A 15,482-nucleotide genomic window follows, 5' to 3' on the forward strand; every position below is an offset into this window, starting at 1 on the left:
AAGTGTCATAGAGAATGTTTTCACACTGTGATTAAAGATTATGAACATTTATTTATTAATAAAATGCATTTAATTTCTTTCACATTAACACATGAATCTTTATTGAGAAAGCAAACGGGGGCATTTTATTGTAATGTTGTCTTTCTTTCTTTGTCACAGGCAAAGATTGCCAGCCAAGAATGTGTATTACTATCGCTGCCCTGACCATCGGAGGAACTATGTGATGTCTTTCGCCTTCTGTTTCGACCGCGAGGATGACGTTTATCAGTTTGCATACTGCTACCCTTACACCTACTCCCGTCTGCAACATTATCTGGCCAGCCTGGAGCGTCGAAATCTCGATTACTTGCAGCGAGAGCAGCTGGGCCTCAGTGTGGTCAGTCTCTGCACGTTTGCACACTGCATTACTGCACATCTTTTTTAGGTGTTTCTGTCATTTTTTATTATGTTAGCATCTTCCTGTATCTGCTATGCACTGCGCACTCATTTCCTTTAAGGGGGCAGACACATGTAAGTGTCTTTGAGGATGCATGACTGTGTGTGTGTGTGTGTGTGTGTGTGTGTGTGTGTGTGTGTGCGCATGCATGATCTGCACAGGTACTGTATCATTCACAGTGCCTACAGTCCCGTCTTCGCTCTTATCAAATAATTGTAGAGGAAAACTCATTAGGAATGCTCGAGAGATTAAAGCCCTCTTTTAGGGCCTTCATCACTTTCACGTTCGTCAAGGAGAGCCAGGCATGGGAAGCCACTGATGAAAGGACATTTATTGATAAGAAATATGGTGTCAATGGAAAAAAAGAAATCTGTTTCACATGAAATGGGATTTGAAAGGGCAAATATATTGGGGGGGGGGATAAATGGCAAAAATATCTACTTCAGTCATGGGCTGATGGGTCCTTTACATGCAATCTGTAAGTAATCACATCGTTACCGCATGCTGCAAGCTGATTGGCCTCTGCTAATCCTGCAGCCAATGAGATTGCCAATTGCTCAACATTTAAATGATCTGGTTCATTGTTTGATGTAAGCTAGTCCTGCAGTCTGTCCATCAGAGTTTTTTTTTAAACCCTCCACCTCACCAGCTCCACCTGCCTAGATCTGCTACAGGATTTATGTGCGTCTATTTATGCAGCATATCTTACATGCTCACAGCAGTGTGTCTGTGTATCTATTATCAGTATGTCCATCAGGGATGGAAATTAGCACCCGCCACCAGCCAAATGCGGGTGATTTTGTGTTGTGGCGGGTAGATTCGCTTCACCTACCGGCCACTGTGGCGGGTAAATAAAAATAGCATAGCCGACTGTTTCAGCTGGACGGCGGACACTTTTAGAGGAGTCACACCTTCAAAAAGAAATGTGCCGTTACAAATCAAATTCACAATATGCAGTAGAGAAGTTAATTTGCGCGTGGTTGCGTTAAGCGGCTTTATTGCCATAGCGGCGGAGTCTCGAGAACATGCGCTGGAAACGTGCGCGGTTTTTTAAAGACATATCGAGCTCGCGTCGCATCCACCGTTTGAACGCAAGAGGATCTCCAGATATAGAGCTGAATAGAAAAAAAGGTATCAATGGGTCTGTCCAGTAACTCGTGATGAACCTCAGGCGAACTGCACACTTTATGAGAAGCATTTCAGTTGCTCAGACTGACTGACTTAAAGCAGCAGCAGTGACACAGAGAGAGACCGGATAGCTGGACCGAATGGCTTCAGCCAAGTGCAAGCAAAACTCACGTAGGCAGGCTATCTGACGTTTCACATGGGGTTTATTATCAGCGCCATTCCCATGCACTAATGGGGTAACGTTAGTTTGCAACACTTCACTGACAACAGCGTTATTGAATGGAAAAATAAACGATAAGGAGCAACAGAAATATATAAAGCATACATGCTGCTCACAGCTCGTGCTCCATCTAAGGACTGCCCACTCAGCGAGTGAGTAAAATAAGTGCCTTCCCCCTTAAAGGAGCAGCACCGAATTGTACTTGTTACAAGGTATAGGTCTATTGTTTTTTTAAATGGATAATATATTTATATAATATTCCATACATTATCAGAGCTTGGCAGACAGAATTATTATATATTTTTAGACAGGTTAATTAATAGATTATAGCCTAATTAATGTTATTACTAATGTATAATTTGAATCATACATAATAAATAATCCTGCCATATAAAGTTTGCCCTTTATTAAAATAATATTTAGATAAAAATTGGACAAATAATTACATAATAACAGTCAAAATTTAAATAAATTAATACAAAATTTTACAATTTTGAATTTCAGAATTTTCAAAAAAGTGATTAGTGGTTCAGAATGACTGCTTAAAGGGACAGTTCACCCAAAAATGAAAATTCTGTCATCATTTACTCACCCTCAAGTTGTTCCAAACATGTACACATTTCTTTGTTATGTTGAACACATTGGAAGATTCATTCCTACTATGGAAGTCATTGGTGCCCCCAAAGCAGCCTGGGTACAAACTTTCAGCAAAATATCTTCTTTTGTGTTCAGCAGAACAAAGAAACTCATACAGGTTTGGAACATCATGAGGGAGAGTAAATGATGACAGAATGTTTTAGTTTTGGGTGAACTATCCCTTTAAAGTGCACCAAAAAGGCTTTAGAAATAAATTAAATAATCAAATGTAAAATAATATAAAAATGTTACATTGTCGTGAATGGGTGTCCCTTATTTTGCCACACTGAAGGTGGCAACCCTAGTATGTCGTCAACACGCTTCAGAAGATGCCAAAACTAATAGTTTCATTGTTGGGACTAAAAACCTAAAACTGGAAGCCATAAAAGACCACGAATCATCCAAATGCCACATCCATTAATCTGCCCTACTCATTTAATGAAATTAATATCAGTTCATGGTTTGTGTGTGTATAAGAGAGAAAGAGAAAATGCCAGTATTTCATTGAGACTTGAGATTAAATAAACTGCTGAAGTAAGTAACAAGAAATGGCTGGTAAAAACATTGAGTGGCTGGTAGATTTTGAAATCCACCAGCCACAGTGGCCGGTGGACAAAAAATTTAATTTCCATCCCTGATGTCCATACTTCCTCTGCAGCAGCAATAATAAACAGTAGCAACAAGCAGATCTAGTCCACCAAGACTAAATACATTAGCATTGCCATATTCAATAACATGTTAAAACTATTCAGAGAGCTGCCATGATTGAAATATATGTTAAATCAATAAAAAAACTGAAAAACAGACTTAAGGGTGTACAGGGTGAACATTCACCCAAAAACCCTGATCACCTCTTTTCCCCAAATTTTCCGTTATTTTTAAGAAAACTTTTCCCTGCCAAACGCGGAAACGGGGGGGTACCGAGTACAGAATCTCCTGATCAAAACACAGGCGAAGAAGGCGCAAAAAACCAAGCCATCGTATGTGAGCAGATGCAAATGTAAAATAACGTGATCAATCATCAAACATCATATAAATCAAAATTGCCTAATGTTACTAACTGAAATGTCTACCCAGAACAAGCTATAGGACTGTGCAAGCATTAGGGGTGTTGATAAACTTGATATACTCAATCTGTGTTTGATCATCGCTCTGAATCTGATCTGGATGTAGTATTTGACAGAAACGTGATTTTTCTCAGCTTTTTGTTCAAAATGTTTTATGAAACTTACCCATATTTAAGTGTTGATAAAAAAAAGAATGCCTGAAGCTTTTTGTTTAAAAGCAGGTGGTCTGCTCTTTCTTTTGATATATTGCATGCTCAGATATTCATACAACAAAATATTCTATGGGCCATTGAATTTTTGTGAAAATTATCAAAAACCCTGGCAGTGGCTGGCAATTTTAGTGGCTTTTTTTAAACGCTGGCGGGGAAAGAGTTAAGAAGCTGTTCACCAAAGATGCATTTATTTGATCAAAAAATACAGTAAAAACAGTAATATCATGAAATAACTATTTTCTATAATATATTTTAAAATGTTCCTGTGATGGTGAAGCTAAATTTTCAAGTTGTCGAATGTCACTAGAATAGAAAAGCTTTAGCATTGTTTGTGGTGGGTCTATTGCTGTTATCTGAAGTTATTATGGTGTTACTGAAAAAAAAAAAAAAATATATATATATATATATATATGTTAATTAGAGGTCTCTCGGTTTAAATTTAAGGGTCAGTGTTATTGTAAACTAAAACGATTAAATAACATTCACATTAATTGAAATAAAGCTGAAATAAAATAAATATAATATTAGATGACAAACTTAAGCTTCTCTTGGCAACTAACTGAAATAAAATAGTTTTAGTACTAAAATGACCAAAACTTAAATAAAAAAATAAATTAAAGCTAAATAGAAATATTAAATAAATAAAAATGACGAAATCACATATATAATACAGTGTTTCCCGTAGGATTTTTTTCAGGGGGGGGGGGGGGGGGGGGGGGGGGTGGTAGACCTCCCGAAACTACTAGTGTCATGGAGCAGGAGTGTTACAGATACGTGGTGTTGTCATAGACGCGGCGCACAGTAGGTGGTAAATTTGGTAAATAAATACAAACAACATTTATTTATACATCACACAACTATTTACAACACAAAAGAGGTTGGCTTTGCTTGAGTTTTCTCCGGATTTTGTCGCTTTTAAGAACCCCCACCCCCCAATTTTTTGCCTGTTTAGGTTTGTCACCTTTCTCCTCTTTGACATTTTTACAGCTAAAGTTACTACATGGAGCTCGCAACTCCGTTTATATATATATATATATATATATATATATATATATATATATATATATATATATATATATATATATATATATTCAGGGCTCAATGCTAAGGATTTTTTTCAGGGGTTCAAATTTTTACTTGCCCTACCAAAATTTTACTGGCCCCACCACAAAAAAACTGATAAATATAATAAAATAGGCCTAGTATTGTTTTTGAGCTATGTAACCTTAATAAATAAGGTTATGACTCTAAAAACTATTATCCTAACTCATATAATTTTTTTTATATTGTTAAAGACAGTCAGTAATCAAATAAGAACAAATAATCAAATAACGAGCAAAAGCGCAAATAAATACAGCAGAACAAACATATATACAAATAAAATAAACAGTTCTTTTCATGTAGGTCTAAACTAGATTGTCAGGTACAAAAATAGTCAGTCAAGAGCAGTGAGTGATTTTTTGTCTTTTGATATCTTGATATTTACATAGCCAAGGACGATATTTTCCGGCTTTCCATGTTTTCACTGTTATACGGTAGGGGGTGCTGTTGCGCATCTCCTGAACGAGTGCAGAATCTCCTGATCAAAACACAGGTGAAGAAGCAGCAACCTGCGATATCATATGTAGATCATAAGCAGATGGATATGTAAAATAACACGATCATCAACATTAAACAGCATATAAATTATAAATCAAAACTGCCTAATGTTATTGAATGAAATGTCAACCCAGGACGAGCTATAGGCCTGTGAAGCTTTGGGGTGTTGATGAACTCGATCTACTCCATCTGTGTTTTGATCATCGTTCATCGTTCGGACGTAGTCTTTTACAAAAACGTGATTTTCTCAGCTTTATGCTCAAAATGTTGCTTTTGCAACATTCAAGTGTTGATTAAAAAAGAATGTATGAAGCTAGAATAAAACAGAGGGTCTGTTCTTTCTTTTGATATATTGCATGTTTATATGTAGATATTCGGTGGGCCATGAAACTTGTGAAAATGGCCATAAATGCTGGCAAATTTCATGTTTACGTTAAAAACATAACCGACTATGTTTACGATGATACTCAACAAGACATTTTGAGTGAATATTCGCGTGCTGTGAGACGCGTGGCCATGCTTGTGTGTGTTGTTGCTGCGCTTCGCGAGTAGCAAACTGAGAGACACACTTTCTTGTCTATGTGCGGTTGAATATTTAAATGAGCAAAGCTTAAAAATGCGCAAATGATCAACTTCCGTGAAGATGCAGAGTGTCCCCCCCCCAAAAAAAAAAACACTGTAATATAATATTAATATAATATTAAATTATATTCATTTAATATTAAAAGCTATTTCGAAATAGTTTTGATAAAGACAAAAAGTCCCTGATCTAATGCAAAGAAAAGCATACATTTTCATGTGTCTGAATATTTTTTTGGGCCTTGTGCCATTTCATTAGCATGTGCAATCAGCCTTTTTATAATTCATATAGAAGATATAATGTCATAAATAAAGCGAGAATAAAAGGATGGAAACTGGATGAGGGAGAAAAAAGTGAGGGAGGGACATTGAGATGGAACAAGAGAGAGTGAGAGGCAATGTATTTGTATGCACAGGCAGAGGGGCCTTTTATGGCCTTATTTGTCTTTTTATGTCCTCTGTTCTTGGGTATGTGGCAGTACAACACTCTTAATGACCTGCAGAGATGGAGGAGAGAGGGAAAGAGAGAGAGGGAATGAAGAAAAAGAGAGCAGGATGAGGCTACAACAGCTTGGACTGCAGTAGTAAAACACTCTCTGGTGTAACACACAGACGTGATGTAGTTAAACAGAGGTCCTGTGAGGGGGGAACTTAGCGTGCACACACACCCACACACGTGCTATAGGTAAAGCACAAGAGAACAAGCCTGGATTCAGTGTAATACACTGGGATTACTTCTCTCATATCTTTCACTTTCAATGAGGCAAGTAAATGCGAACAGCGTTCCACAAAAAGAGCCGTCTAGTACATCTCAATTACCTCTTTTGCTCTGTTAATGCTGCGCCTCACAGGGTCAAACGCATTTTTTTAGAAGTCTGCTAGCTCGTGAGGTGTATAGATGAGCACAAATGTTTCACATTCACTTTTGCAATGCAACTAATCCGATTCCTCTCCAACCAGAGGTTTATAGAGATGAATTCGATCGAGCGTCCCCACCTACACGCGTTGTCCAAACACACCAAATGCGCTCGAACAGGCTGTTTTCACGACTTTAGAATGCAGACTCGCAACAACTGTCATGTTCAACAGCAATCGTCACATCTGTTTATTGTATCTTTAGTCATCAAAGTCCTCTAACAGCGTTATAAAGACAGAGAAGCATAGCAGGTTTTGACAGTCGCTTTGATGGATGATTATGCGTAGAAGCTTCTTCTACCGTCAGCTTGTCTGTTCGCCGCTGCCCATTTCGAATGTCGAGTTCGCATCAGCAAATGGAGAATGAAGTTGTTTTGAAGGCTATGCATCCAGATCCATTAACCATATCTGAGTGTCAAACGCTGGAGCCATCTGAATATTTAAAAGAGATCAAACTCAGATCTGCATTTATGGATGTGAATTATTTAAGTGTGCAGTGTATGTTATCCAGATCTTATATAGTCCAAGCGGCATGATCTTTGTAGATTAAAATAAGTGTATTGGAATAAATATTTAGGCATATATAAATGTTTATTTTGCATAAAAGCGGAAGGCCTCAGGGTCTTTGTTGATGCTCAGTTATCATGACTCAGATGACCTGCCTGTCTAGACAGCGCTCCGCAGTTTCATTCTCTTCTCTCATGCAACCTTCAGTCAGTTTCCGTTGGCAAAGAGCCCGTCAATCTCAACAGAGACCCGTCACGTGACTCAAGCCGGCTCCCTCTCACAGGTGGCTTGTTGTGTTGAATTCTGAGTGCCTGCTCCTTTCCAGATGTGGAGCTGGAGGAAGAGACAGGGCAACAGTTGTGGATCTGACAGGCTAGCAAGAGCACTTACTGCAACAAAGAGCAGAGACTCAAAGACAAGCAGACAGACAGAATCCTGCCTGAGGGCCTGACCGGCACACTCTGCTTCACTTCCCGTCTCTCTCTGTCTTTCCATATTCCCATTTACAACTAAATATTCAGTTTTACCTGCATATAGTCACATATGTATACACCAATCAGCCTTAACATTATGACCACCGACAGGTGAAGTGAATTACACTGATGATCTCTTCATCACCGCACCTGTTAGTGGGTGGGATATATTAGGCAGCAAGTGAACATTTTGTCCTCAAAGTTGATGTGTTAGAAGCAGGAAAAATGGGCAAGCGTAAGGATTTGAGCGAGTTTGACGAGGGCCGAATTGTGATGGTAGACGACTGGGTAAAAGAATCTCCAAAACTGCAGCTCTTGTGGGGTGTTCCCGACAGGGTCATGGGCGGCCAAGGCTCATTGATGCACGTGGGGAGCTAAGGCTGGCCCGTGTGGTCTGATCAAACAGATGAGCTACTGTAGCTCAAATTGCCGGTTCTGACTGAAAGGTGTCAGAATACACAGTTCATCGCAGTTTTTTGCGTATGGGGCTGTTTAGCCGCAGACCAGTCAGGGTGCCCACGCTGACCCCTGTACACCACCGAAAGCACCAACAGTGGGCACGTGAGCATCAGAACCAACACAATGTAATGAAATATGCTGTTATTTACTACTTTTTTATGATTTTTTTTCTCCTGAAGTATTGGAGCTCAAAATTGAAGTTTGTTACTTTCTAGGAGAAAATGAAAGTCTGATATTAGCACTCAGAAAATGACGCTGTTATTTTAATAATTCACAGATTGTAAGGTAATGGTTCCCTCATTAGTGTAATTGTTTTTCATCTGTGTAAATTTAGAGCTTCTATAACACAAAGACTGAATGTCCTGAATATTGTCCAGACAGTGAGCAAATCATTATTTATGCATTTATTTCATTTTTATTTGGAAATATTTCTGAAACAATGATTCTGATCATTTTAGAGATTCCCCGAATCAATTTCAAAACATGTATTTTGAACAAAATATTTATTTTAGCTTCAATTTGTTGGTTTAAGTCCCAAACATTAGAGAGAATCGTGTTAATTTAATTTTAGCAGACACAACTCTAATGGTATGTACTGTAACTGCTCCTTCTTTACATCGACCACTAAGTGTGTACTTCAGTTTGTTATGCTTAATATACCAGAGAGTAGCCAAATACTTCAGATACTTGCTTTTAATTTGTTCGGTGATTGGGTTGAACTGTATGCTTGATTTTTGTCCATTGCTGTAAGGTGTGTGAATGGCATTTAAAACAGGCCTTGAAACTTTTATAACCAGTAGTTTAGAACTACTCTTCTGTGATTTTATGCTCTCTCTCTGTTTTATGGCACATAAAGTTTCCATAAGGAAGGGCCTTAAGTGAAGTTGGTGTGAAGTGGCTGCAGTTACTGGTTGCCATCCAATTAGGTCCGTTCACTGCACCTTTCCACCATGCCTCTGAGAGAGAGAGAAACATTGATGAGATCATTGGTGTCATTCAATGAAATAGTGTTATATTCACTTGAATAAGGTGATTTTTAACTTTCCTTTTGATAAGGACTTTTAAACATTCTATCAACAGACTGCATTGTGCCATGTCAAGCTAAAACACAACAAAAAAGAGACTTTAACTTGTACACATAAAGTTTATTTATTGAAAAGATGCCATTATTATAAAGTTGTTATGATTTATAGATTGACTTGAATAGTTTGATTTAAAGATTGATTGAATAGTTCATGACGTTCAAGAAAGATAAGTATGAAATGTGATTGTACAATAAATAAGAGTCGATGAATATGATCCAAGTCTTTCAAATCATCAAATTTTCATACACTATACTGTTCAAAAGTTTGGGGTCTGCAATTTTATGAATGTTTTTTGAACAAAGTATCTTATGCTTACCATGGCTGTATTTATTTGATAAAAATAAGGTAAAAACAGTAATATTGTTAATAACCACACTTTACAGTAATGCTATTATCAAAAGAATCACGAAGATGGAAGTGACTCCTTTGAACAAGCAAACACATGTGTCATATTCCTGCTCGGATCACTACCTCTGGTTGGAGCTCGTTCCTTAGGTTGTTTTCTTCTAAATGAGACTATTTTCACATTTTTCTGAGCATGCATGGCCAAACGACACTGTAATAGGTCACCGATGTCCAGATCAAAACATACGATGCAGACAAATATTATTCCTAGTTATGATTGTCTTTGTTAGCTGCGATTGTTGGTGACGTCATCACATATTGCGTCATCCATCAAAAAAGGTGAGTGTCTCTGCTCTCTATAGACACGTCGATCATGCTTCTAGACCAATCAGAGCCCAAGATCTCCGTTTACAAAGTTAAGGAGGCGGGGCCTTCTTTTCGATTTGGCTTCAGTCAATGCAGATGAGTAGGAGTTATTATTGAGTTAGTTTTATAGTGGACAGATTAATCTCAATAACTTTTTTTTAGAAGGAGATATCAAGAAGTCCCCCCCCCCATGTTTACTGCCACCTAGTGGAATCAACAGAATTTTTCTGAAGGGACATAGACCAAACACGTTCAAAATGACAGATTTTCAACAAAAAAAAAAAAATTCAAAATATTACTTTTTTTATGTGTTATTGTGTTTATCATAAATATCATAAATAAATACAATATAATACTGTGTTAAAATTTAGAGTGTGTTCTGTAAAATTAGACCATTTTTATCAATTTACTCCAATGTATGTGGGTAGGGCGCTCTTTTAAATTCAGATATGCCTAATTCTCTAAAAAAATCTAAATATGCTGCAGAGTTGAACTGGTTTAAATATCATCACTGTTTAAAATAACTGTTTTCTATTTTTAATATGTTTTAAAATTGTATATATTCCTGTGATGGCAAACATTACTCCAGCCTTTTTTGTAAAAATGTAAAAGTCTTTGCTGTCACTTTTGATTAATTTAATGCATCCTTACTAAATAAAGGTAGGTTAATTTCTTAATCTCACTGTGTGTGTGTGTGTGTGTGTGTGTGTGTGTGTGTGTGTGTGTGTGTGTGTGTGTGTGTGTGTGTGTGTGTGTGTGTGTGTGTGTGTGTGTGTGTGTGTGTGTGTGTGTGTGTGTGTGTGTGTGTGTATACATACAGTATAGAATAAAAAAGCCTCCTCATAATTAATTTAGATTTAATTTTATTATTTTGTGTGTGTTTAATATTAAATACATTTTTAATTAAGTAAATATTGGCATCCGCAACTCTAGTACCCACATTGTGTTTTGCAGAATGACCCAGTGGATAAATCCCTTGTCAATGTCTGTATTCAACAGCCTACACGCACATTCCCTGGGTAACTATCCCCGCTCCTGTATGTTTTATGGGCTACACTGCCTCACACCTCTTCTGCGATGTGAGATGGTTGTTTCCACAGAGATGACTCTGAGCTGCTGACGGCTTCTCTGCTATTTTCCTTCAACTCCCTCTTTGAGATTTCCTGTTCCTCTAACACAAGATGCCGACGCATCTCCCCGTAGGGACTGCAGTCTTCAGAGGCGCTGTGCAAAACTCCAGGCAACCGGTGTTAGCACTTTTCTGGCTGTCCCTAACCCCTCTCTCTCTACATCCCTAAAGTCATCTGATGTAAAATCCTGAGTCTCACAGCCAGGGCTGAAAGAAATCCCCCCCCCCCCCCCCTCCGATCATCTAGTTCTGGAATTGACTGAGCATTTTAAAACGTGAGTTGAGTTGACCGGCTGGCTGTGAAGGATGAACGTTAAGCAGGCAAATGGGGTCCCGTCTCTGGTTTGATGGAGTACAGGTTTATGGATGTAGTCAGAGGGTGCCGGGTAAGCACTTTTACCACAAGTCCTTTTTTTTATATATCCTCTGTCACCGGTGGCTAGTACTTATAGGAGTGAGTTTAATAACAGCTCCTCAAATGGAAGGTGGACTGAAATGTGTGTGTGTGATTACTGGCTCTTTAATGGCCGTCTCAGAGTTGCACCCTTGAGCTGTGTGCTGGGCAGTGCTAGATTCCTCATGTTTCATCAGTATGAGCCAAAAGTACAAGAACCTCCTCAAGGCAAAATGAAATTCTCCTAATAAATCCGTAAAACAGACGTTTAGTTGACAGAGATGAATTATTTCTTCTATCCCTATCTTCTATCATAAAGCTACTTTCTAGTTTGTTATTTGACACCGTCATAAAGGATTCTGTTTATGGTGGAACACTACAACGAAAGGTGGAGGTGAAGCACATTACTTTTGTTATACCATAACGGCATATATTAATGATTTATTTGTATTCAATAGTGTCTGTTGGAATTGGATATTCAATTGTGGACATTCTTTTTAGATTTTAGATTACGTTTGCCCAAGGCCGTAACCATGTCTTGAACATTGGCAGGGACCAGTTTTTTTATAAAGCTTATAGAAACAGAAGAGTGAAGGAAATTCTAGGTCTAATTCTAGTTGGGAAATAATCATTTTGAACTATTTGCAAATAATATTTGTATTCATTTGCATTAAAATATGCACATACAGTATGTACTTTTATTTGTATGCCTAAAATGTCGAAAATGTGAAATGTTGTCTCTTCACACTCAGTTAGGAATGCCATGAATCACATAAATGCATATTTTCCATTCAAATGGCTATATTTTAGAAAAAAAATCAACTGCTTAATGTTTAACTTCTATCACAAAACAGTTCACATGTATTAAATGTTTCGCCTACCTCACTTACAACGTTAACTGATGGTTTGCGCTGGAATTCGCGCTTTGCTTCTGTGACAGGTAAACTTCGCCTACTTTGATTGGATTGGGCATCTCAATCATTTTGACACTGATGAGCACTGTTAGAACCGCTGAGCTAGACCAGACTAAAATGCTACTTTTTGTCATCCCAACAATAACATACAGAGTGCTCCGTAATGAAGTGCAAGAATTTCAAATAATTTGGCCATTTCTAATTATTGGAGGGGACTCGATGTCTATGGTGGTTACGGTGGTTGTCATCATCTAACATTAACTCCAGATTATGAGATTTATGCACAATTTCTTGAAGAGCACTTTCCTATAATAGAGGTCTCACCTCTATAAATAGTCTTCCATATAATAGAGGTCTCACCTCTATTATATTAAGGACTTTATCATTCAAACAGACCTTTTCTCTTTAGCAGATCTCAAAATAAATGTTCATTCATATTTCATGCTGCAAATTATGATGTTGTGATGCCTAAATTCACTTGACATTGACAAACTATAGTTTAAAGGGTTTTGAACACACACTCATAGTGTAAAAAAAAATATATATATATATATATATTTGAAAAGGTTTTAGCTTATTGTATCAGTAAAAATGGTAAAAATCAGTGCATCACCTTTTAAATCCATTCTGAATATTTTCAAGTGGTAAATGTATATAAATTCCCATTTTCAAGTACATTTTTTAATTTCAAACACACAAATATAAAACCAAAAAATAAATAATTTAGACTTCCAAATATCCCCATGCAAAAAGATGCATTAAACTAATCATAGCTTAAGGTCTTCACTCAAAATTAAAAATGTATATTCACCGAACATAATTAATTGTGCTCAGTCAATCTATGAAGTCGAAGTGAAAAATCCATGTTGGATGAACAAGTCCTACGTCCAAAAAACTGTATACGCATGCGCAAAATGCACCTGAGGAAAACCGCTTGTATGGAGATTTCAAATGCGGATGCGCTCGAGAGCGAGCAGAGCCGAATCAACCGGTGCTGAAGATCGAAATAAACAGCACTGAATATTGAGCACTGAAATTATTCTCCAGAGTTTTGCTTTATGAGCCGGTATGAAGTTTAAAAAAACATTTTGTGGAATCACGAGTTCATATGCATTCATTGGTTACATGAGTCTTAAACGAGTTAAAAAGTGTTAAATGAATGTAAAAGAATTGTGAAAAAATAGGATGTGTGTCAGATCTGTGTCATGTGCGTCAGGTCTTAAAGTGACAGCAGCCTAATAAACTTGCTGCTGTCTGTCATTAATGTTAATCAAACAACAAAATACAGAGAGAAAATCACTCACTGCTCTTGACCGAATAGCTTTATTAAGGATTCATCTATATTCAATTTATAATGTATGCAGTAAAGACTGTGCAGTGTTTGATTATTCAAATTCTGCATATTTTACCTGTGACATTTACTACAATGAGTTTATGTGAAGATTGTTTTAAAAAGTTGTTATATTTTTTAAAGCCTATTAAATGTTAGAATTAATAGCTTTCAACAATACTGTAATGTTGAATGGCTATAATTATTGGCTTAAATTGAAATATATATATATTTAATAGAGACACAAATATCAGTAAAAGATGCATTAAACACATATATAAAATATGCCGTTTTTATGTTGTTTGTACATTATTTTGCCGATTCAATGTGAAAGTATTACAATATTAAAAATATATTTAAAAAATTAATGTTAGGTGCGATTAATCACAATTAATTACAGGAAAATGTGCCATTAATAAGTTAATTTTTTTATTCGATTGACTGCACTAAAATGTGATATGAACTATTTATATGCAGTGTGTGTTTATAAAATATTTAATATTTATTCATAATATTGTCTAGAACATGAAAATGTTTTTCAGAATATTGTACCAGTCAAAATGTTTAAATCAGTGCATCCCTATTCTAAATCCATCCTGCATATTTTCATAATTCCCGCTAAACCAAAGGATAACTTTAGAACCCTCCAGAATAATTGGATCTCAAAGTGTCAGTGCAACATGTGGCTGTCACATTCATTCACAGCCATTGCTCTCTGTGTGAATGGAAGGATTCCGTAGGCCTCTTTAGTCTGAAAAATGAGGAAAAGGATTGCTGGCTGCGAGAAGGAGGGAATGAGGGAGGAGGAGGAGAGGAAAGGAGGGTGGAATCTGCAGACAAGAATTCGAGAGGGGAGGAAGGTCATTTTTTGTTGTTCTAATGGTCACTGGAGCCCCTGCAGACAGACGAACAGTGGGGGATCTTGTTCAGGAGCCTGTTAGCAGGAATAAAGGATGGAAAGCTCCTTGGACGGACGCGTCTCTGGCCTTCGCACGCTTCTCTCTATCTCTCACTTTACGCCCAGGTTTATCTCCGTGTTTGTACACCCCGTGCCAAGATTTAATCAATAGCAGTTCTGCCTTGCGTGAAGAGAGAAGGTCAAAGTCGGACCGGAGAGATGGAGGGAGGGTGGGGAAAGAAGAGACTGGAGGAAAGAGAAAAGGGAGGAGGATGAGAAGGAGACGAGGCAGAATCCGTGAGCTGTGAAACAGTGATGGATAATCGCATGAAATCTGGTTGTTTATGGACTGCAAAGCCGAAATGGAGTCCTCCTCCATCACATGGCGAATCTCTCATCGCTCTCTTTCTCTCTCTCTCATTTGTGCTCCCGTTTACTTGTCAAATCTTTTGTGAATGCTCGTCCGAAAGGTTTAGTAATTTGAAGAGCTCTCCTCCAGCTGCCTGGTATTGTTCTCTCAAGAGCTGACCAGTCTTTTTCTATTTGTCACAGTGTCTATTATCTGCGGATTCACAAACAGTGGCTGTAAATCTTATCATCATTTTTTTGAGTAATTTTTGGGTGAAATTGTATCTCTCTTCATCAGAGAAAACCTCATTTAGAGTTTCAGGAGTTGAAATACTACACGTACAGTTGTAGGAAAAAGTTTTTTTTTTTTGTCCTGCCAACTTCAATTTGAATGTATTTTTGGAAACACTTTATATGAAGCCCATGCTTATAATGATTCATT

General features: G+C 37.4%; 1 protein-coding gene across 2 annotated transcripts in view; it reads left to right on the forward strand.

Moving 5' to 3' along the window:
• agbl4 (AGBL carboxypeptidase 4) overlaps positions 1-15,482 on the forward strand; it is a 498,974-nt gene that overhangs the window by 248,558 nt on the left and 234,934 nt on the right. For both annotated transcript variants that reach the window (XM_079826732.1, XM_079826733.1), the window contains one exon: positions 160-376. In XM_079826732.1, the coding sequence (XP_079682858.1) occupies positions 160-376 (217 nt within the window). The remainder of the gene's footprint in view (positions 1-159; positions 377-15,482) is intronic.

The sequence above is a fragment of the Gobio gobio genome (assembly GCF_949357685.1).
Source record: "Gobio gobio genome assembly, chromosome: 10".
In the NCBI taxonomy this organism is placed as follows: Eukaryota; Metazoa; Chordata; class Actinopteri; order Cypriniformes; family Gobionidae; genus Gobio; species Gobio gobio.